The 23917-nt window shown below is 46.0% G+C and overlaps 2 protein-coding genes across 2 annotated transcripts; both read left to right on the top strand.

Annotated features, from left to right (window-relative positions):
- The first annotated feature begins 1342 nt into the window (after positions 1–1342).
- On the top strand, positions 1343–10457 carry LOC310783832 (transcription regulator protein BACH1-like). The gene is made up of 5 exons (XM_083644729.1): positions 1343–1473; positions 4146–4397; positions 4571–6061; positions 8773–8979; positions 9663–10457. Exons 2-5 carry the CDS (start codon positions 4146–4148, stop codon positions 10017–10019), a joined length of 2307 nt encoding a protein of 768 aa, XP_083500855.1. The 5' UTR covers positions 1343–1473; the 3' UTR covers positions 10020–10457.
- A 1746-nt stretch (positions 10458–12203) lies between these two features.
- Positions 12204–19253, top strand: slc7a4 (solute carrier family 7 member 4). Its single transcript, XM_083644252.1, has 5 exons — positions 12204–12280; positions 14929–15996; positions 16169–16881; positions 17177–17285; positions 19017–19253. The coding sequence occupies exons 2-5, from the start codon at positions 15015–15017 to the stop codon at positions 19217–19219; spliced, it is 2007 nt and encodes a 668-aa protein (XP_083500378.1). The 5' UTR covers positions 12204–12280; positions 14929–15014; the 3' UTR covers positions 19220–19253.
- The last annotated feature ends 4664 nt before the right edge of the window (positions 19254–23917 follow it).

Raw genomic sequence — 23917 nt, 5'->3', positions numbered from 1 at the left:
CACACAGGACTATCACCCTACCAGACCAAAGTGTCACACAGGACTAATCACACTACCAGACCAAAGTGTCGCACAGGACTAATCACCCTACCAGACCAAAGTGTCACACAGGACTAATCACCCTACCAGACCAAAGTGTCACACAGGACTAATCACCCTACCAGACCAAAGTGTCCCGAAAAGTTTGACTTTTATTACATCAGTTTGCCAGAAGGTGCTTGTTACTGAAATACTTTATTTTGAAATAAAGTCAGGTATGGAAATAAACAAAACCTACCAGATTTTTTGCAATTAAATAATATATATTTTATTGATTTATTTGTGTAGAAAATGCCATATAGGTCTGTTGGTTCTTTTACAGCTTTTATTGTAACTATTTTGCCAAAGGTGTGTCAGGTGTCTGTCTGTCTGTCTGTCTGTCTGTCTGTCTGTCTGTCTGTCTGTCTGTCTGTCTGTCTGTCTGTCTGTCTCTCTCTCTCTCTCTCTCTCTCTCTCTCTCTCTGTCTCTTTCACTCTCTCTCTCTCTCTCTCTCTCTCTCTCTCTCTCTCTCACACACACACACACAGGGCTACATACACAAGAAGGAAGTTCACAAGAAAAGCAGAAACTCTTGCTCAGTTTGCCATTTGTTTTATAATATGTATCTGTTGTTATAATGCACTGCACTGAGGTCTAGACAGGTTTAGTCATAACATGTATATAGACCAGGGGTTTTCAAAGTCTGAGACTGTGAGCCTCCCCCAAGACAAAGCGTGGAAAAAAGAGCCCCCCTCGCTCAATTCCTGGATGCCTATGGGATCACGATGATTTGATTTAATCCCATAGTACTTCAGACTGCAGCAAATACATCAAAAGGTCTGTTCATTTGTTTCTGACTCTGGGAAAGTGGGGAAAACTGTCAAATTCCCCCAAACTATTGTATCTCTGAACTATATCTTTAACCAAATCACACACATTCCCACTTTGAAAACATCTGATGTAGACAATATAACCTCCGCCATAAACAGAGTACGTCTCCTTCTCATGGTCTGAGTTGTGTTCATGTGTATCCATGGTGAATGTGTGGTAGATAAGAGGTCTTCCTGGGAACATCAGACAGGTCCAAGGCTGGGAAAGTGTTGGCTCATCCTCTAGGCTGGAAAAGTGCTGGCTCATCCTTTATCAGCAGGACTGAGTGAGTCAGCGCTCGCTCCGTTACACCCAGAGTTGTTGCGACACACACTCTCTCTCTCTCTCTCTCCCCCTCTCTCTCTCACACACACACACACACCCACACACACACACAGAAGTACACACAGGCCATATGACTGAGCCACGCTCAGTGGAGTTTGTTGCCTAGTGGAGATAAGGCTTTCTGGGAGACGTGGTCTAGTTAGACAGCATTCCGTGGAGGAATAGGCATGAGCAAGCTGGAACTGTAGTTCTTCTACCTGAGAGACTCCACCTGGGACAGAACAGTTCATCTGTGTAAGGTACAGTCGGCACTTTCTCTCTACTTCATAACTCATGTTACATGTAATGTAGGCTACAGTAGGTCTGAGTCACATGTCGTGGTGTTAGTGGTGTTTTGAGTTTGTTAGTCTTCGTGACTAGTTGTAGTCCTAGTGAGTAGTTGTAGTCTAGTAGGGCAGTGGTTCTCAAACGTTTTCATATCAAGGACCAATAAACTGACACTAATTAGACTATGGACATCCATTTAAGAGGATTCTGTCCCAAGGTCCACATCTGAGAAGGTTTTTGGTCGTAGATGTTTTATTACAGAATGTGTATGAAATGAAAGCCATAAAGTAAACCATTAAGTAATAAGTGGCCGTGCTTTACAGTGACTTTACAACACAGCTAAGGGCTGTTCTAAGGCACTTAAACACCTCTTAGCGCTTAGCTAAGGGCGCTTCTAAGGAACTTAAACACCTCTTAGCTAAGGGCTGTTCTAAGGCACTTAAACACCTCTTAGCGCTTAGCTAAGGACTGTTCTAAGGCACTTAAACACCTCTTAGCTCTTAGCTAAGGGCTGTTCTCTAAGGCACTCACCTCTTAGCTCTTAGCTAAGGGCTGTTCTAAGGCACTTAAACACCTCTTAGCTCTTAACCAAGGGCTGTTCTAAGGCACTTAAACACCTCTTAGCTCTTACAGTAGCTAAGGACTGTTCTAAGGCACTTAAACACCTCTTAGCTAAGGGCTGTTCTAAGGCACTTAAACACCTCTTAGCGCTTAGCTAAGGGCTGTTCTAAGGCACTTAAACACCTCTTAGCTAAGGGCTGTTCTAAGGCACTTAAACACCTCTTAGCTCTTAGCTAAGGGCTGTTCTAAGGCACTTAAACACCTCTTAGCTCTTAGTTAAGGGCTGTTCGGGCTGTTCTAACACCTCTTAGCTCTTAGCTAAGGGCTGTTCTAAGGCACTTAAACACCTCTTAGCTCTTAGCTAAGGGCTGTTCTAAGGCACTTAGACACCTCTTAGCTCTTATAGCCAAGGGCTGTTCTAAGGCACTTAAACACCTCTTAGCTCTTATAGCCAAGGGCTGTTCTAAGGCACTTAAACACCTCTTAGCTCTTAGCTAAGGGCTGTTCTAAGGCACTTAAACACCTCTTAGCTCTTAGCTAAGGGCTGTTCTAAGGCACTTAAACACCTCTTAGCTCTTATAGCCAAGGGCTGTTCTAAGGCACTTAAACACCTCTTAGCTCTTATAGCCAGGCTGTTCTAATGCACTTAAACACCTCTTAGCTCTTATAGCCAGGGCTGTTCTAAGGCACTTAAACACCTCTTAGCTCTTAGCTAAGGGCTGTTCTAAGGCACTTAAACACCTCTTAGCTCTTAGCTAAGGGCTGTTCTAAGGCACTTAAACACCTCTTAGCTCTTAGCTAATGGTGGTTCTAAGGCACTTAAACACCTCTTAGCTCTTAGCTAAGGGCTGTTTTAAGGCACTTAAACACCTCTTAGCTCTTAGCTAAGGGCACTTCTAAGGAACTTAAACACCTCTTAGCTAAGGGCTGTTCTACGGCACTTAAACACCTCTTAGCTCTTAGCTAAGGGCTGTTCTAAGGCACTTAAACACCTCTTAGCTCTTAGCTAAGGGCTGTTCTAAGGCACTTAAACACCTCTTAGCTCTTAGCTAAGGGCGGTTCTAAGGCACGTAAACACCTCTTAGCTAAGGGCTGTTCTAAGGCACTTAAACACCTCTTAGCTAAGGGCTGTTCTAAGGCACTTAAACACCTCTTAGCTCTTAGCTAAGGGCTGTTCTAAGGCACGTAAACACCTCTTAGCTAAGGGCTGTTCTAAGGCACTTAAACACCTCTTAGCTAAGGGCTGTTCTAAGGCACGTAAACACCTCTTAGCTAAGGGCGGTTCTAAGGCACTTAAACACCTCTTAGCTAAGGGCTGTTCTAAGGCACTTAAACACCTCTTGCAACAGCTGTTGTAAAATCACTGTAAATCACAGCATCACGAGGCTTATTGCTTTTATAAAACACTACATATGCACTACCTGGTAAGGTTTGAGCAACAACAACAAAAAGCAATATTGATAACAAATAATCCTTCTTCTGCCAAGCAGTGTAGTCCTTCAAGCCCCTCCCCTCCAATCAGTTCAATGTTCTCTGAGCGGCTGCTGTATAGTCACACCTCACCTGTGCTCTACACCTGGGGGAGGGGGGTCCCCGGTGGCTCACCTGGTAGAGTACGTACCACTAAGGTTTAAAGGGACAGACCAACTTTTTGGGGAGATTGGCCTTTGTCGTCGCTCTCCGTGCAGTATGCTGTGAGGTACAGCTGTTCAGTTAGTTAGATTAGCAAATGAATTGGAGTAAACGGTACGGCCGTTCAAGTCACCAAAAACACACAGTGCCAGCACTGCCATCTAACAGTAGTTCAGTTCAGATTTTGGTGTTCAGTTTAGGGGTTAGGGCTAGGTTAGAGTTAGGTTTAGGCAGGTAGTGGGTATGGTATAATATTTTTTGAGCAAGTATTTGTAATTTGTATCAAAATACTTTTTGATGTATTTTCACCCATCTCTGTGTGTGTGTGTGTGTGTGTGTGTGTGTGTGTGTGTGTGTGTGTGTGTGTGTGTGTGTGTGTGTGTGTGTACATGCGTGCGTGCGTGTGTGTGTGTGTGTGTGCGTGCGCGTGCGTGCGTTCGTGTACATACAGATGTCCCTGATGATGAGCATGTGCGCCCCCCGGGCGTCCATGTTTACGTTCGAGTCCTCGGTGCACCCCTGTCACGTGCTGCTCTGCCTGGACGAGCAGCGGCGCCGGGACGTCCTGTGCGACGTGACGGTGGAGGTGGAGGGCCAGAGGTTCAGGGCCCACCGCTCAGTGCTGGCCTCCTGCAGTGACTACTTCACACACAGGCTCTCCTCCCACGCGCAGCACGGAGCGCTGGTCACCCTGCCACAGGAGGTGAGACAACACATCATTGTAAAACGAGACAATTTTTGTTAGGAGACATAAACAGAGACAACTTGGCAGTGGAAATGAGATAACATTGAGAACCGAAGAGATATGAAATATCTACGGTATTACAAAACATAGGAATGATTCATCGGTCTAATGTGTCACGTTTGTCCCCACAGGTAACAGCTGCTGGCTTTGAGCCCTTGCTGAAGTTTGCCTACACATCCAAACTGCTCTTCAGCAAAGAAAACGTCTTAGATGTTCGGAACTCAGCCTCCATCCTGGGTTTCCGGGACCTGGACAAAGCATGCTTCGATTTCCTCCTCCCCAAGTTCTTCTCCAGCAGCAGAGGCAGAGCTCCTTTCCAGAGAAAGACCTGCTGCAGGAAGGGATGCAAGTCAAAGGACGGCACCGATGATGACGACGGCATATCGCTGGATGAGAAAGAAGTCAAACCAGTTGCCGGTTCACCACCGGAGCAGGAAGTGGCTTTGCCCGGCAACAAATCAGTGAGCTGTCAAACAGGAAGTAATAGCAGCACAGGAGCCCCGATACCTGTGACCGATGCACAGTCCCAGGGGACAAATGACAGTTCCCTGCAGTGTCCAAAGTACTGCAAGTTCCAGTTGGCTTGTGGGAAGGAGACCTGTGGCAAAGAGAAAAGCCCGGAGCAGCTGGCGGCAGTAAGGGAGGATGCCTGCGCTCTCCCCTACCTGCCCTGCTCCAGTATGAATGTCCCTGAAGCTGCATCTCCTGGACAGAGTGTCTCAAGTCCAGACAGACGTGTCGAGGGAGGCGTCGACCAGCCATTGCAAACAGAATCACATGCGGTGAAAATAGAGGGAGATGTGGGGAGCGGAGAGGCTGATCAGATGAAGAGAGACACCGATGAAAGGGAGGGAGAAGAACGCCATGAGAAGAGAAGAGAGATGGCTTCTGTGAAGATGGAGGAAGAGAAGGATCACATCGCTGGAGTGAGGCTGGTGGCTCCACCCGCAGATGGATCCAGTGTCCAGGGAGTCTCCTCAGGGCCAAGTGCCGTGCCGGGTGAGAGGTCAGCAGGGTTAATATTACACCATCACCTCCGGAAGGCCTTTGACGAGGGCTCTGCAATAACCGAGTCAGTGGGGCAAGAGAGGTTTACTATGGATGTTAAAGAAGACGAGGAACCAAGAGACTCTGAGGTAGTGTCCAGTCAGCGAGAGGCAGAGGAACCAGCAGGAGGTGAGAGGAGGAGGGTGGACATTGAGATGGACTCTGGCAACATGGAGAGCATGGCACCGCATGGAGAAGGAAAGAGGAGCAGTGTGGAATGGGAGGTGAACGAGGATCCCGCTAAGCGGCCAGGGTCGTGCATCTTCCAGGACCCAGACGCAAGTTGTTCTTCTGATACTGGGAACAAACGGGCCCAGAGCCCGTCCTTCGACTGGGTGAAGCTTCATGTCAACCTGTCCTCAGAGTCCACTGATGGCTGTCCCTTTCTCCAGGATCTGGACCAAAGCAGGAGTGCATGGGAGGGGGAGGGGGCGGGAGAGGCCAAGCTGTCTGGGGGTGCGGGGGTGTCTCAGTCTGGGATGTGTGTGTCACCTCTCAACTCAGGGGAGGACAGAGACTCAGACACCGAGACGGAAGGAGACAGCGAGGCCTACGCAAGGGAGCGCGCCAGACAGGTGAGCATCAAGAATCAGGCTCCTATAGATTGTTCATATCAACCTTGCAAAAACACGTAATCGCAGATTATATTAACATCCTTGACTAGCTCTACTGTGATCATAGTCCCCTCGTGATTGAGGCGATACCTTTTTAAAAGGTCAGTATCGTTAAATGTTTCTAAAAATGTGAACCCGTAACAAGGTGGATTGCCGGCAGCAGCCATTTTAGTTTTGTTTGTGATTTGCGTTTCGTGACTAAGGTTGACTTCTTGTAACTTTTCACTGATTTAGGAGCTGCTTTTAGTGCTAAAACGCTTTGTGAAAAATATACTCTTAGACCAAACAATTTGGGAGTCCTACAATTAGGATCGACACGACCATTATTTTTGTCAGAGTTTCTCCGAAATCAGCAAATGAGGAGCTAGTCTTACAGCCCTGCTCTGCCACTTCCTAACTGTCGAGTCCAAATTGGTCTGAAATTAGCTTGCGTCAGTTGCTAATCGGCTCACCCAAACTGTACATTTGTTATGTTTGTTTTAGATAAGAGTTTTAGGTACGTACGTAGTTCCAGAATCAAATGAGAGTTTGCATTCATTCAACAGAAAGCGGAATTGCTATGGTGCTAAGTTAATCATTCACCCCGCAGTGTGTGTGTGTGTGTGTGTGTGTGTGTGTGTGTGTGTGTGTGTGTGTGTGTGTGTGTGTGTGTGTGTGTGTCTGTGGGTTGTTGTTGTGTGTGTGTGTGTGTGTGTGTGTGGGTGTGTGTGTGTGTGTGTGCGTGCGTGCGTGCGTGCGTGTGTGTGTGTGGTGTGGTGTGTGTGTGTGTGTGTGTGGTGTGTGTGTGTGTGTGTGTGTGTGTGTGTGTGTGTGTGGTGTGTGGTGTGTGTGTGTGTGTGTGTGTGTGTGTGTGTGTGTGGTGTGTGGTGTGTGGTGTGTGGTGTGTGCGTGTGCGTGTGCGTGTGCGTGTGTGTGTGTGTGTGTGTGTGTGTGTGTGTGTACTAATTGGTTCAGAGTCCAACTCAGATGAGGTGGACAGCTCAGCCTGTGGAGTTAGCACTGACTACTGCCGCACAAACAACATGTTTTTGGAGGAATCTCACATTGTCCCTGCTGGACTGAGGCTTCACACACTGCAGCTGGTGTGCTGATAACATGAAGGTCATTTCAGAAGGAAAAAATAACAACAGTGCTTAGTATTTAATCGAGATAAAACATTACAAGATATACCAATAATATACTGTAGGACAGAGAGTGTACATTGACTGTCACACATTAGCAGTACTGTACTTGACAGACCTACACCTTTTTAAAGTTATTTTCCAACGGTAAATATTAACAGCTTAACCTATGTTCTCATTATACTTTATTTAGCTATTTATTTTCACTCATCAGGCATGAAAATATACCCTCTATAGTTAAAGTGTCCCATAATACCTAGAAGTCACCCAGCATATCCCATGATGAAGAATCTTCATCCATTCAGTTGTGCCCTGGCCTGTACCATCACTTTCTCACCTCTGTGTGCAGGAAGAGAAGTGTCAGTCTAAAGAAATGTCAACAATCATTTTCAACAATGATATTATCAACTTCAAATATATAGACGTATTGTTAGAAAATGCATAATTTATACTATTTATTTCAGATTATATATAGCGGTATTTAATTTTGAAATGAACATAGATGTTCACATATTCTTGCCAAAATGTGATTTGTTCTGTGTTCACTGTGACCTCTAATCAGACAAGAAAATGTAACGATGGAGATGTCCAGGATCCTACTTTACCGCAGGTCTAAGGCCATGTTCACATTACAGGCAAATCTGATTTGCTGATAAAGTCATTAATCATCATTATCTTGATTGGTTTCCCAAAGCTGATTTGGGAGTGTGTCCGCACTGCCACAAATCTGATTTTCAAGTCGGATCTGTGTGTCCAGACCTAAACAGCCTATCTGCATGGGTTGCTATCTTAATGACGTGGGCGTCAGTAAATACGTACGTTGGTGACCTGGTTTTCCTGCGCAGAAGCATTTGATGACGAGTTGCGAGTGACGTTCAAATCAGATTTGGTGGATCTGCGCGTCCGCACTGAAGTCACATCAGTCAAAAGCACATTTGAAGCAGATTGGAAACTACCTCCATATGTGGTTTGGGACAAGTGACACAAATCAGACTTGGAGCATCCAGACTCATAAAACCAATCTGGATAAAGTCATTAATAGGTCACTAAAATTCACAAATCGGATTTGGCCTCCTAGTCTGAACATGACTTAAGAGCAATATTCACATGTTATGAAGTTATTGTGGTGCCTTCAATCTCTTCAACAGGACATCGTTACAAATAATGGCTAGTAATTCATCTTCTCTAAACATACTAGTCCAGTGGTTCTCAAATCTTTTCACATGAAGGACCCCTAAACTGACAACGATTAGACCACGGACTCCCATTTGATAGGATTTTGTCCCGCGGTCCCTCATATGATAATAAGATTGATGCTTTTAGTTGTTTTATTACATAGTGTATAAAACCCATGACCAAAATAGTAATTATGTTACTTATTAATTTAATTATAGCGAAAATAAATGGCTGGGGACCCCCTGGAACCTCCTCAAGGACCCCTGGGGGTCCCCGGACCCCCATTTGAGAACCACTGTACTAGTCTGTGATGAACACAATGAGAGTCACTGCGTCCCCAGGTGTAACCTGTGTGTCCTCTCGTGGCGTCCCCAGGTGCAGCTGCCATTCTCTGTGGACTGGGTGGTGAATCTGAGCAGGAATGACTTCCAGCAGCTGCTGAAGCAGCAGAGCCTGACGCGCCAACAGCTGGATTTCGTCCATGACATGAGACGACGCACCAAGAACCGCATCGCCGCGCGCCGCTGCCGTAAGAGGAAACTGGACTGCATCTACAATCTGCAGTGTGAGATCAACAAGCTGGTGAGGAGCACGTTCTTAAGATGATGCTAGTATAGGACTGTATCTACAATCTGCAGTGTGAAATCAACAAGCTGGTGAGGAGCACGTTCTTACGATGATGCTAGTATATAGCTAGTAAATAGATATAGGAATTCCTTTGTGCCTGCTTCGATTCGAGCTTTAAATGCTACTTAAGAGAATATACAGTAATGTAACATCTATTTGATGTTTTTATTTATTTGTGTTCTCCTATACAATAGTTATATTGTAGCATTTACTTTCTGTAATATGTAGCGCTGTATGGCTAAGTCTCCTTCTTAGACTGCCTTGCATTTTGCACTTATCGTATTTGCACTTATCGGCCTCTAATGCACTTTAAACTACACTGGCACTTTTGAACTGAACTTACTTTGCACTATGTCGTGGTCTATTGTGTCTCCATTTTGTTTTTATGGTTTTATGGTTTTTATGGTTTTTATGGTTTTTATGGTCTATTTGTGTCTGCACTTTGTTTTCATGTTTTTATTTCGAGTTTTGTGTGATTTTATGACTGTTTTGTTTTTTGCTCTGCTGCAACCCAAAGTGCCCTTCTGGGACATATGAATAAACTTGAACTTGAACTTGAACTTGAACTTGAACTAGTAGAGGAGACATGTTCTGTTCTGCAACATCTTAATCGGGTGTGTGTATGCTTATGTCACCAGAAGACGGAGAGGGAGAAACTGATCACGGAGAGGAGCCAGCTGAGCCAGCAGAAGTCACAAACATGTCACCGTTTCTCCACCTTATGCCAGAGGCTCTGCACTGAGGCCAACCTGCAACCAGACCAGCTGCAGCAGGCGTTAGACTCAGACTGCCCCCTGCTGGCCTCTTCCTTCCCCCACACAGACGCACTCCTCACGCAGCCCGCGCTGCTACTCCAGCCCCAGGCCTCTCTGCCGGCCTGTCCCTCTTCCTCTGGCCTTGATATGCACACGGCATCTTTGGAGCCCTCGTCGAGCTCCAGCAGGGACACGGTCAGAGGGCGTGGTCGACGCTCAGGCCATGGGAAGGCCCCTTAGATATACGTGCTCAGATGCCTATGTTTATGATGTCAAACTGCTTATTAAAACAAACCTGTTTCCACATCTGAGCAAATCACTGTGGACTGTGGACAATGCAAAGCAGTGATGATGCAGGCTGGTATACTTGTGATCTGACCCTAATATGATTATGTATTTATACTGAGAAGGCTATAATCAAATTCCTTCACTTTTTAAACCAATTAGAGAGCCAACGTGAACGTCACTTCCTGCCTTTCTCTGGGCGCCAGCGTCTGAAGGAATAGAATGATGGTGAACAGTGAGAGACAATGCTTTTTTGAACCCGTTTGAATTGTGCCAAAGTGCAACTTGAAAACGTTTAGCTTTTGATACAGTCAGAAATAGTTGATCATAAATCGATGGTAAAAGACTATTGGTCTGTGTCTGGTAAACCTTCATAGAGTTCAGGATGCATAACAATCCCCATCCTTGTCTAACATGTACATTTTCTATTATAAATAATACTGTTTGATACCGTTTGATAAGATTCTCAGGTGGCAACAGAAAAATTTAATATACAATAATACAAATACCATACAATATCAGTACAAATACAATACCTCTTTCAGAAGGCATGAGTTCTGCCCTCCCTTTGTGCACTGGAACAAACCGCAGCATTTAGCAGAGCAGACAGCTAAACAGACAGCTAAACAGACAGCTAAACAGACAGCTAAACAAACAGCTAAACAAACAGCGCCGTCACATAGTTTGTGTGTTTACTTTCTGCTCTTATTCCAGGCTGTCACTGTGGTTTACGATCCTCAGCTGACCACAGTGACACAACTCTCACACACACACACACACACACACACACACACACACACACACACACACACACACACACACACACACACACACACACACACACACACACACACACACTTCTCTCTCACCATACCAACTTGAAACTGCACATGCAGCCAAAGAATGAACAGTTAGAGCTGGTGGTTGTTACCCCCTAGTGGCCTGTGTAGGCTAGATGTTGGAGCTCATCTCCTCCGTCCCTCCTGTAGAGGGCGGTGCTATGCCTAGCTGCATCTTAACAGAAGAAGAAGAAGAAGAAGAAGAAGAAGAAGAAGAAGAAGAAGAAGAAGAAGAAGAAAACACCTAGCATTGCCCCCAGCACTACGCACCCAGCATTGCTTGCTTAGCAAATAGGTCCAGCTCCATGGTCCAGCTCAGCAAACATCAGCTGTTGTGCCGAAGGGTGTGCACAACAGCGGATGTTTGTAGCTAAGTAAGTAGCCTTGTAGCCTACTTATCAAATCTCTTGGAGAGACCTACACTTTATAGTCAAGAGATCATCTAAAGCAATTACAGTACCATGATTTTGAAAACTGTAACCACATAATTACAATTAGAATTAAATTTTGTTGTGTGCAACTGACATCTGACTTTATTAAATATCGGTTAGGAAAGATTATACATCAGGGCATCAATGTTTCGAGCCCCTGATCAACTAATTATACAGTAGTATCTTACAAAAACAGCCTTTTTGCAAACAACAATAATTATTACATTATTGTTATTATTACATAATAATATTATATTATTACATTATTATTAACTGCAATAATGTAATAATAGCTGTAATACTTGTATGAACTGAGCCACCAGTGAGCTGGCAATGAAACTGCAAAGGGTACAGTGAATGCTGCCAGCCTCCAATCAAGAGCCAGGCACCACAGAGAGTGGACCAGATGTTTATTATTATTAGTAGTAGCCTAGTGTGTTCAGGGCAGACCCCATGTAAATTTATGTTTTCAGTAGGCCTACAGTGATTTGTATAGAATTGGGCTGCAGAATTCACTGGAGGCTCCCAGTCTGCATTAAATTGCCCATCAGTCCAAATGGGTCACTTTGCAGGCTAAAATAATATGCACTTGTATATTAATAAACCAGTGAGCAATCAGAGTGAAACCTCAAATTATAATAGTCCATTATGCATTTTCTATTAGGTTACTTTCAAGTGAATTAGAACTTATTCGAACTTATTCTCCATATTATGACATTTTGCTACTCAAACTGCGTGTCCCCGAAACGCAGTTTGAGTAGCACTCTATTCGGCTATAAGAAGGGCGGGGAATCCACCTGACTGCCGACAGGATGCTAAGGGTACTGTGTCTTTAAGAAGCAGCCCAGTGCATCCCTGTGTTGGTCGTGGTCGCCGCACCTTCTGTTCCATCTCAGACCCGGGACCTGAAAACACGGATGAGCGACGCACTGACTGAGTAACAACGGTAAATACATAATTCATATTATATATATATTTTTTGATATTGTTTCTCCTTTTGAGGTGAATAATGGAACCGAGGGGGTGGGTAAAGGCTGGTGAAATTCAACACCTTCTGGCTCCTAGAATTAAAACGGCAGTGTAGCTCAGCATATCCAGCCACCTCCGGGATGAAAATAATGGAATAAACTATTTTTTTCCGCCTCCGTTTTCCATTTTGTTGTAAATTATTAATAAGACCTTAAAACACCGCATTCATTTCGCCGTAGGACGGTACCGATCACGGATATGGGGAGTTGTGGTGAATGAATATGTAGCGTAGGCTAATATGGGTCACGTTGGTCAGTTTGCAGCGCTAGTTTTATTTCTAGAGGGGAATAAAGCGTTATGTAATTATATCTGGGGCATCCTGTCGCGCCATATGCGCACCGAGCGCAGGCATCGGATGTTGCATCCAGAGGAGGAAGACTGTATTTGTCCTCCTGCTACTATTAAAAAGGCGTTGTCATATTACTGACAATTAAAATACTTAAATATCGTCTTGAATTGTACTGCAGTTTAAGCAGCTTTGCGGACATTAGCGCTCCTTATATAGGGTATTTTGGTAACGCGACCTGACTGGATGATGAATAGCAGGAGGTTTGTAAAGGGCCTATTGCCAAATCGAGGCTATAAGATCAGTGATAAACAGACTGGCGCGGTGCAGAACATAGGCTACATCTTGATATAAGCATTGACCCAATCATGCCTTGTGAATCAAGTTTTCAAATGTTTAATAGGCCCACCTATGTTTATTGATCTCATATGGCTGTAGCATGTAGTAGCTAAATGAAAAATGTAAAGTTATCTTGCTAATGGCAGAAAATAACTGCGCACACGACTGTGGGGTGCTGGGCTATAGATGCACATGGTTACAAAGGTAGCTCTACCTTAGCTCTACCCTTTTAACCATGTTCTTTTGCTATTACAATCAAACAGCCCAGCATCTCCTGTTTAACCTTTATTATTTCCACTTACTTTTTTATTATTATTATATTTTACAGTTTTCAGAAGATGAAAACAGAACATGAACATTAAAAACATAAACAGGCTCATACACAGGAAAAAGGATAAACAGATACTACATTGTCAAAGTAACGACTCGGCTACCAGCAGTGTAGTGCTCATGTGCTTATTATGAGAGATGCTTTGCATGGGATGAGATCACATGAGAGGGGTCCATGAGAGGTCATCTGGGCGAGTCACTCGTCACCCCTGACTACGTCAAAGTAGAAACAGGTCCCAAATAGTGGAAAACTTCCCAAGTGAGTTGGTCCTCAGGAACCCGAGTCTCTCCATGCGCACAACTGAGACCATGTCTATCAGCCACAACTGAAAGGAAGGAGGAGAGGGAGACTTCCACTCCTTCAGAATAAGTCTCTTGGCGACAGTCGTCCCCAGCGTCAGGGACTGTTGCACAGCTGTAGGGAGGAGCAGTGAGGATTCTGAGCAGCCGAAGATGGCGAGTTCCGCCTCCGGGTTGAAAGGTTATTTGATAGGCCTTAGAGTACCAGTCAAATACTTTGGCCCAGAATCCGGATAGCAAAGGGCAAATCTAAAAAGCATGGGACAGGGTGCCATCTGACACCTGACACCTTTCACATAATCATTATGTCATAATGCTATTTCCACTTACTATTAGTGGTTATTAACAAAATAAATACTCATGAGGTGAATGATCCTTTCCACTTTAGTCCACTCATTTCACATTTGCACTGAATGGAAGTGTTGAAAATGGTCTCAGGCGCCTATTGGTCATCAACCTTTTCATGATAGCAAAAGCAATACACATAATAAGAATACAGAGATAATGTACCAAGTGTTGAGGCAGACCATCCTGCTCCCCCACAAAGTCCCATCAACTGCCCTGAATCCCCTTGAAAGATATTGAGTGAGAAACTGAACCTCTACCTGCACACTCAGATTACTTTTTGGCCAGCGCAAGCGGGCCCTATATCTGGCTTTGTCAATTTGCGTGCTGATTTGAGTGCCGATGCTCGTGGATGCTTTATCGCTCTGGCCATATGCTAGCCTTGTTTTCAGCTAAATGTGAATCTAAAATATGAAAGTAAAATGTCATAATTTCAACCTTCATTCAGTACAGTACACTAACTGTATAATAATATATACAGTATATACAGTATAATAATATATACAGTATATACATCATTTACACCCTGTGTTTAGGTGAAATCTGCACTGCAGCCAAGTGCTCGAGGAATAATTAGAGCACTTCCAGCTGCACATATTTCAGCTAAAAACAGGGTGTAAATGATGTCTTTTCAAGTCAACTTGGCATCTCAGGGCTTGTGGAGACTTGGATTACGCCAGGTGAGCAGTATGGAAGCATTTTATGTGTTTTTTCGGTTGTTTTTTTACATTTTTGCTGATTGATTGATTGATTGATTGACTTTATTTGGTGATGTCAACAAAACAGGGCACAAATACAAAAACAGCACACATACAATCACCGAGGATAAAAACACAAAAAAGCCCTAAGGCTTATTTCCCTGTTCACACTCGGCAGACAGCTCTACTTGCCTAAACAACTCAGACCACATAAACCTGTTTTGGTTCCGACACTGATCAGTATCTGTCTTGTGCTCTGTCTTGCAGGGCATCTTAATAGGAGGGGAATGGATCCAGTGTGAGTGTTGCAGCAACACCGTCCCGCCCAGCTGCTGCATCTAAACTCTGTCGCCATGGCAACGTGTGCGACCGGCTGTGCCCCGGCGGTGCGCCTGTGTCAGAGGCTGAACCGCCTCAAGACGCTGGAGGAAGACATGATGGCCACGTCGCTGAAGCGCTGCCTCTCCACCCTGGACCTGACTCTGCTGGGGGTCGGGGGCATGGTGGGCTCCGGTCTGTACGTCCTGACCGGCACCGTGGCCAAAGACATGACCGGGCCGGCCGTCGTCATATCCTTCCTTTTCGCAGGTTTCGCTTCTTTACTGGCTGCCTTTTGCTACGCGGAGTTCGGAGCACGAATTCCCAAAACAGGATCCGCCTACATGTTCACCTACGTCTCCGTGGGCGAGATCTGGGCCTTTCTCATTGGCTGGAATGTGATTCTGGAGAACATGATTGGTGGGGCCGCGGTGGCACGCGCCTGGAGCGGCTACCTGGACTCCATTTTCGACCACGCCATCCAGAACTTTACAGAGACACACATCATGCAGTGGCACGTGCCCTTCCTCGCCCATTACCCCGACCTGCTCGCCGCAGGGATTCTAGTAGTTGCCTCTTTCTTCATATCCTTTGGAGTTCAAGTGTCCTCTTACCTCAACCACATCTTCTCTACGATCAGTATGGCCGTCATAACGTTCATCCTGGTCTTTGGCTTTGTCCTGGCTGATCCAGCCAACTGGAGCGAGAAAGAAGGAGGCTTCGCCCCTTACGGCTTTTCTGGAATAATGGCCGGCTCGGCCACGTGTTTCTACGCCTTCGTGGGCTTTGATGTCATCGCGTCCTCGAGCGAGGAGGCGAAGAACCCGCAGAAAGGTGTTCCCATCGCCACCGCCATCTCCCTGGGTCTGGCAACAGTGGCCTACATCCTGGTCTCCACAGTGCTCACGCTCATGGTGCCCTGGCACTCGCTGGACCCCAACTCAGCTCTGGCCGACGCTTTCTTCCGCCGTGGCTACAGTTGGGCAGGGATTATCGTGGCGGTCGGTTCCATCTGTGGTGAGTGTCATTTTTTCGCCCCCCAGCTTATAGATAGTATCTATCTACAAGGTTGTAATACTCAGTATAGGATAAGTAAATGTGCTATTACAGTATGGTAAGCAGAGGTATTCATTGCAGAGAGCTATAATATATTGTGATTATAACGACTCTTTGTTGTACCCATCTCCAGCCATGAACACTGTGCTGCTCTGTAACCTCTTCTCGCTGCCTCGGATTGTTTACGCCATGGCAGAAGATGGGCTGTTCTTCTCCTTCTTTGCGCGGGTCAATCCCGTCACCAAAGTCCCCGTCAACGCTATCCTGGTGTTTGGTGTCCTCATGTCCACCATGGCGCTCATCTTTGACCTGGAGGCCTTGGTCCAGTTCCTGTCCATCGGCACTCTGCTGGCCTACACCTTTGTGGCGGCCAGCATCATCGTGCTGCGCTTCCAGCCCGAGAAGATCAAGGGGACCGGGACCTCCTCCACGTCTCCCAACCCCAACGCAGAGCCGTCCCCCGCTCCCTCGGAATCGACCCAGACCATCACGGAGGACAGCTGTGGCGAGCTGAAGGAGTACGAGTCGTTCTCCGACAAGCTGCAGCTGGTGGAGAGGCAGAAGTCGACGGAGCGGCGTGGCGCGGGCCAGCTGAAGGCGCGCTGGGAGCCCTACCTGAGCCGGCTGCTGGGCGACAACGAGCCGGGGGAGGTGGTGGCCTTCTGCGTGCTGGCTCTCATGGTGAGCTCCGTGTCCCTCTGCGCCGTGCTGGAGTTTGGGAACCACCAGCTGCAGCTGCCCCTCTGGAGCTTCACCATGCTACTGGTGATCTTCAGCTTAGCGTTCCTCCTCAGCCTGGCACTCATATGGGCTCATGAGCCTCAGACCAACACCAAAACCTTCCAGGTAAACATCTTGACCATTTGACCATCTGTGTGGAATGGTAATTGTATTGCTGCCTCTTATCTTTCTCTCTGACGTGTTGTGCTCCTCGTAAGCTAAAAGCTGTTCCAGTGACTCATATCAGTCAATAACTTGTGTTTGCTCTGGCAGCACCGCACAGTCACAGGAAATGTTTCTCAGCTAAACCATTCTGTTCAGTCATATGCCACATATTCATTTGAAGGAAAATAGTTATTGTGGTGAGAATAAATACGATGAAATATGAAAATTCTCTGTGTTCTTTTTCCTCCTTTTCTAGGTGCCCCTGGTCCCATTGATTCCAGGTTCCAGCATCCTCATCAACATATTCCTCATGCTGAAGCTCAGCTCTCTAACCTGGGTCCGCTTCACCGTATGGATCGTTATAGGTAAGGAGGCACGTAAGGAGGCACGTAAGGAGGCACGTAAGGAGGCAGTGGAGCCCAGGCAGAACACATCATAGCCCCAAAAAAGCTTCACTCTTCTTCTCTATAATTTTTCAAACATGTTCCTGCAAAACAAATATGTTTGTGAAGCAAACAAACCATTTAGCTAAGCTAACAAAAACGCACGGGCAAACAACCCCACAGTGCAGACGTCATGTGAAACAAATGTTATCTCAGGAAGTAGTTTGAAATCGCCTACTGTACTAGCATGACATACGTACGCATTTGGCCAAGCATGTAGTATGCAGTATGAAAACAATAGCGAAATCTGCAGTAGCCTATGCCAAAAATCTGTGCACGTCCCTGTACTAGGCGGTTGCAAAACAGAAGTAGTCTGTGATTTATTTCTGGTAATAGAGAGTCTGTTTACAGTTACGCCATCAAGTGAAACAAGCATTCTCTCTCCTAAAGGGACAGAGAAAAGTGTCCTAGCTGTCAGTAACGGGGATCACTGTGGAAACCTGATTATCTACATCAGCATAGAGCTGCAGTGGACCAGTAAAGCGTTGAAACACACCTGTGTGACTGCAGCCAGTCAACAAGCTGCACACTCATAGAAACACACCTGTGTGACTGCAGCCAGTCAACAAGCTGCACACTCATAGAAACACACCTGTGTGACTGCAGCCAGTCAACAAGCTGCACACTCATAGAAACACACCTGTGTGACTGCAGCCAGTCAACAAGCTGCACACTCATAGAAACACACCTGTGTGACTGCAGCCAGTCAACAAGCTGCACACTCATAGAAACACACCTGTGTGACTGCAGCCAGTCAACAAGCTGCACACTCATAGAAACACACCTGTGTGACTGCAGCCAGTCAACAAGCTGCACACTCATAGAAACACACCTGTGTGACTGCAGCCAGTCAACAAGCTGCACACTCATAGAAACACACCTGTGTGACTGCAGCCAGTCAACAAGCTGCACACTCATAGAAACACACCTGTGTGACTGCAGCCAGTCAACAAGCTGCACACTCATAGAAACACACCTGTGTGACTGCAGCCAGTCAACAAGCTGCACACTCATAGAATATCACACTTGACATGGCCTTTGGCTGAGCTCTCTCTCACAAACCATTTACACCTGGCACTAACATGTGTTTTCTGTGATCAGATTGCAAACCGGATAGTGCTTGACCACATTAGCCTGATTTCATTTACACTGCTGTATGCAGATTGAGAGGACACATTGCATTTACACTTGTGTTCAATGTGTGCACAATGCGTCCCTGACCACCTCCGGAAGTGGTTTGGCCGGTCAGATTGCAACCCGTCTTCAATGTGTCTTGGGGGGCGTTTACATCTGTACTTTCAAGTGGTCAAGCACAATCTGATTGCAATCTGATGGCAGAAAACACATGTTAATGCCAGGTGTAAATGGCCTCAATGTTACCCAATACAACCAGATAATCAGGTAGCTACAAATGTATGGCAACACTGAAAAGATAACCTGCGTTTAAAGGAATACTTCACCAAAAAAACAAGGCTGGTTTATTTTGCACATGATCTCACACATATCGATTTTCGGTGATGTTTTCCTTTAATGTGATGGAGTCACAAGTTGAAATCAGCAATGTCCCAATCTGGGCACTCGAGTCTAGAACTACAACACTGCCTTCACTAGTGAAATGATGTGCACCCTAAGCATCTCATATCCCCTCTATAGGTCTATTTGTGTATTTTGGCTATGGGATTTGGCACAGCAAGGAGGGCATGCGGGAGATGCAGCCCAAAGACATGGCGGCCCGGTACGTGGTGCTGCCCAGCGGCAGCCTGGTAGAGACAGTGCAGCCCGTCCAGCCCGACGGACAGGTGGACGCCTCAGCCCACGACGTCACCGCCCCCGAGGAGTACCCCCCAAAGAGATGATGTGCCCCCCCCCCACCCCAGCCCCCGAGGAGTACCCCCCGAAGAGATGATGTGCCCCCCCCCTCCACCCCAGCCCCCGAGGAGTACCCCCCAAAGAGATGATGTGCCCCCCCCCCTCCACCCCAGCCCCTGAGGCGTACCCCCCGAAGAGATGATGAGCCCCCCCCCCCACCCCAGCCCCTGAGGAGTACCCCCCAAAGAGATGATGTGCCCCCCCCCCTCCACCCCAGCCCCTGAGGAGTACCCCCCAAAGAGATGATGTGCCCCCCCCCCTCCACCCCAGCCCCTGAGGAGTACCCCCCAAAGAGATGATGTGCCCCCCCCCCTCCACCCCAGCCCCTGAGGAGTACCCCCCAAAGAGATGATGTGCCCCCCCCCCTCCACCCCAGCCCCTGAGGAGTACCCCCCAAAGAGATGATGTGCCCCCCCCCCTCCACCCCAGCCCCCGAGGAGTACCCCCCGAAGAGATGATGTGCCCCCCCCCCCTCCACCCCAGCCCCCGAGGAGTACCCCCCAAAGAGATGATGTGCCCCCCCCCCCTCCACCCCAGCCCCCGAGGAGTACCCCCCAAAGAGATGATGTGCCCCCCCCCCCTCCACCCCAGCCCCTGAGGAGTACCCACTGAAGAGATGATGTGCCCCCCCCCCCTCCACCCCAGCCCCCGAGGAGTACCCACTGAAGAGATGATGTGCCCCCCCCCCCTCCACCCCAGCCCCCGAGGAGTACCCCCCAAAGAGATGATGTGCCCCCCCCCCCTCCACCCCAGCCCCCGAGGAGTACCGCCTGAAGAGATGATGTGCCCCCCCCCCTCCACCCCAGCCCCCGAGGAGTACCCCCTGAAGAGATGATGTGCCCCCCCCCCTCCACCCCAGCCCCCGAGGAGTACCCCCTGAAGAGATGATGTGCCCCCCCCCCTCCACCCCAGCCCCCGAGGAGTACCCCCTGAAGAGATGATGTGCCCCCCCCCCCTCCACCCCAGCCCCCGAGGAGTACCCCCTGAAGAGATGATGTGCCCCCCCCCCTCCACCCCAGCCCCCGAGGAGTACCCCCTGAAGAGATGATGTGCCCCTGGCCACGGTCGTACACTGTAATATAGAGAGCCAAATTCACGCCCACTTCCGCCATCCACCATTTATTTTTCCATAGACGTTTCGTCAAATACCTATAAAAATAGTTGTATTCGCTCAAACCAAATGATTCAGCTGTATTTCGAATCAGGAGAGATTATATAACATTTCACTCAGATCAAAACTTAAAAATACACGCCGGAGAATCCCTTGGTTCGTATGCCTAACTCGGAAGTGGGTGTGACTTTGGCCCTCTACTCCTGTAGGTCTACTCTTATATGGCACTCCTTCTAGCGTGTGACTGGCCCGACACTCTGTGCACTGCCAGTGTGTGACTGGCCCGACACTCTGTGCACTGCCAGCGTGTGACTGGCCCGACACTCTGTGCACTGCCACAAGTCTCTTACGTCTTGCTCTGCCTATGTACATGTAAGCACACCACAGGACAGGACAGGAGGCACCCTCTCTGACGCGTCCTGACGCTGATTTGTTTCTCTTCTAACACTGGAATGTAGAGAGCTTTTTATTACTGTCCTTTATCTCCTAGCATCAGATATCCATTTCAAACCAGCGTTTTCCTTGCGTTCTTGCCAGTCATATAACCGACTCCTACATTTTGTCAAAAATCCCAGTGTGTTTGTAAGTAATATGGTGCTTTCTTTGTGACAAACTGTCCTTTTAGTCACGTATACTCAGCGGATGGTTTTTATTTTACGTTTTATTCAACAAAGGATTTGGAACTGGAACCTGAGTATAGTAACAGTTGAAGGGGGATATCCCACAGCATTGCTGACCAAATCATCCTGAGTATAGTAACAGTTGAAGGGGGATATCCCACAGCATTGCTGACCAAATCATCCTGAGTATAGTAACAGTTGAAGGGGGATATCCCACAGCATTGCTGACCAAATCATCCTGAGTATTGTAACAGTTGAAGGGGGATATCCCACAGCATTGCTGACCAAATCATCCTGAGTATAGTAACAGTTGCATGTTTTTTTAGGCAAGCAGAGGAATAGACATACACACCTATGTACAAAACGTATGCGAGTTTACATGTTTGCCTTTTTCTCCAACTCTCCAAAGCCTCATGTGACTACAGGCTCTAGTCATGTGACTACAGGCTCTAGTCATGTGGATCCGCTTAAACCCATCTCTTTTGCTTTCCACATGCTCTCCTGTTAATAGTGGCTCCTCGACCTGATTAATTATTTGATCCAATATGATAAACTTTTATTTTCTTATTATTGTTCTTTTGTCTTTACATTTCACAGATGCCGGTACTTTTGTGTGAGTCGTGTTGTTGCCTGCCACTGGCGTCTTTGTGTTCCTCAGTATCTGTGTTAGATGAACGAGCAGAAGGTCCTGCATGTACTCTGGCACTATAATCTCCATCAGTCATTTGGGCTCACCTTTGAATTGGGTGATCATCAGGCATTTCAGTTTAATCCCCTAAAACTCTCATGACCCCGTTCTCTTCTGGGTCACACATCTCGCCCGTCTGCAGGGTCACACATCTCGCCCGTCTGCAGGCTTTTTCCCACACGCTTCTTAGACAGCAGTCATTTCCCCCCGTGTCTCCCTGTCGCTATGAGATCAGATATCAGAGAACAGGGATTTGTATGCGCTTGTTTTGTTGTCATATCTCTATTTTCCTGCAATAACCTGAGAGATCATTTGATTGTTTGATATTATACAACAAGTCAAGCTAGGGATGAACGATGATATCGGCACGTCATCGGTATCGGATGATAAAGGCTTTCAAATGAAATATAAATAAATTACAAACGTTTCTGCCGATATGACAGGCCGGTAAAATGCTGCTTAAATGCCGCTAATGATAACCCAGGGAGAGCATCATTCAAGCCTATTTAAGTGGGATTAATCGTACAGTTTTGTTGGAAAGAAAATGTTATGTAAAAAATGGCATGGCATATCAGTTGAAGTAGTTTACTTATGTACATTTTGAAAAGCATTGTATTTATGTCTGCATCTGCCAGTGGGCCATCATGATAAGTGTCGGTATAATAACGTTTTAATTCCATGACAGGAGACTGAGGAGAGACTTGATGTTCTCTGAAGTTAGGTGGAAAGAAATGGGCACATATTGTATATCGGTATCGGCAATCACCAAGTCAGAAAATATCGGCATATTGGATATCAGCAAAAAATAAATCCAATATCGTGCATCCCTATAGAGCTCAACTGTCATGTGACTTTTCGTGACACCTGGAAGTAAGCTCCCTGTTCATTTTCTCCACAGACCTTTAGAAAAATCCTTATTGAATGAGTTTTAAGGCTCATAAACGTCACGAAAGTCATGTGGCTGTTGAGCTCCATGTCAAGCACAAACCGATTGACTGGGTGTTTTCACAGGGTATACTGGGGGGGATGGCATGAGCATGAGGCTGCATTACCCAACGTTACCACTATAAGTCTACAGCTCACCTGTGTGTTTTTACTTGAAACAAATACCCAAATACTTTACATTCTATTTATTTATTCATTTCAGTCTGTGTTTGTATGTATGTGACACATATAAGAAACCGATGGCCTTAAAGATGTTTTATTGAATGCTGAGTGATTTCCAAAGCTTAAGTGATTTTTCTGGAGGTTTTCAGTTTGTGTTTATTATTTCAGTGTTTGATAAAGAAAAAACGATCATACAGGACTGTATAACAACATGGATCAATGTACAATCATGGAACAGAATGTAGGTGGTATAATAATGACATAATTACAAGAATGGATCAGATTCAAGGGATTTTTGTACAACTTTGCACACTGTTTGAAAACTATTGTACGTGTCTGTAATTTTGTGTCTATTTTGTATGTTTTTGATGTCGGGGGCAAGTGACAGATAGTGACACTGTGGTGCTTTTAGCAAAGCTGAATATCCTCCCACCTCTTTGAAACTGTCTCTCTCTCTCTCTCTCTCTCTTTTTGTGCCAGGAAGCACAGTTCTGTAAGTTATCCGATTATTTTATTACTTCTGAATAGTATTGTACTCTGTACTTGCACATTAAAATCGCAAATATTTCTGTTCAAGTGTATGTCTGTATAACGTGAAAAAGGATGTGTTCAATAAATGTTTTCAAGCAGCATTGACAAGAAGCTAAATTGTGAGGTAGTGTGCCTAAAGTATCACCTCAAAGACTTATATTGTACTACATTATTATGGATTACATTAGTAATCAAAGTGGCGTTGCCAAAATCACCTCCTTGAATTCTGAAATATCTTAAGCGAGATCAAAAGAGAGCCATAAGAATTATAAATAAAACGACTTATAGTGAACCGACAAACCCATACTTTATCAAACTTAAAACACTCAAATTTAAAGATTTGGTTGACTACAGAACGGTTCAAATCATGTACAGAGCAAAAAAAAAAAAAAAATTACTACCCAACAGTATCCAAAAGTTGTAACTGTATATATATATAACTGTAGTGAGGAATTGATGTCATTGTAGATCAATTAATCATTTCAAACTGAAGTTTAAAGATTTGATATTGAATAGATACAGAATGGATTTTACACCGTAATTATGTTTGGCTTCAATTGTGGTTGTATTAGGCACAACTATAGTATGTGATAGTATTATGGAAATAATCTGAGTATGCACTTTTCAT

Source organism: Poromitra crassiceps (assembly GCF_964638095.1).
Source record: "Poromitra crassiceps genome assembly, chromosome: 10".
Lineage (NCBI taxonomy): Eukaryota > Metazoa > Chordata > Actinopteri > Beryciformes > Melamphaidae > Poromitra > Poromitra crassiceps.
Note: the sequence above shows the minus strand (reverse complement) of the source record. Positions and strands in the feature narration are given on the sequence as shown.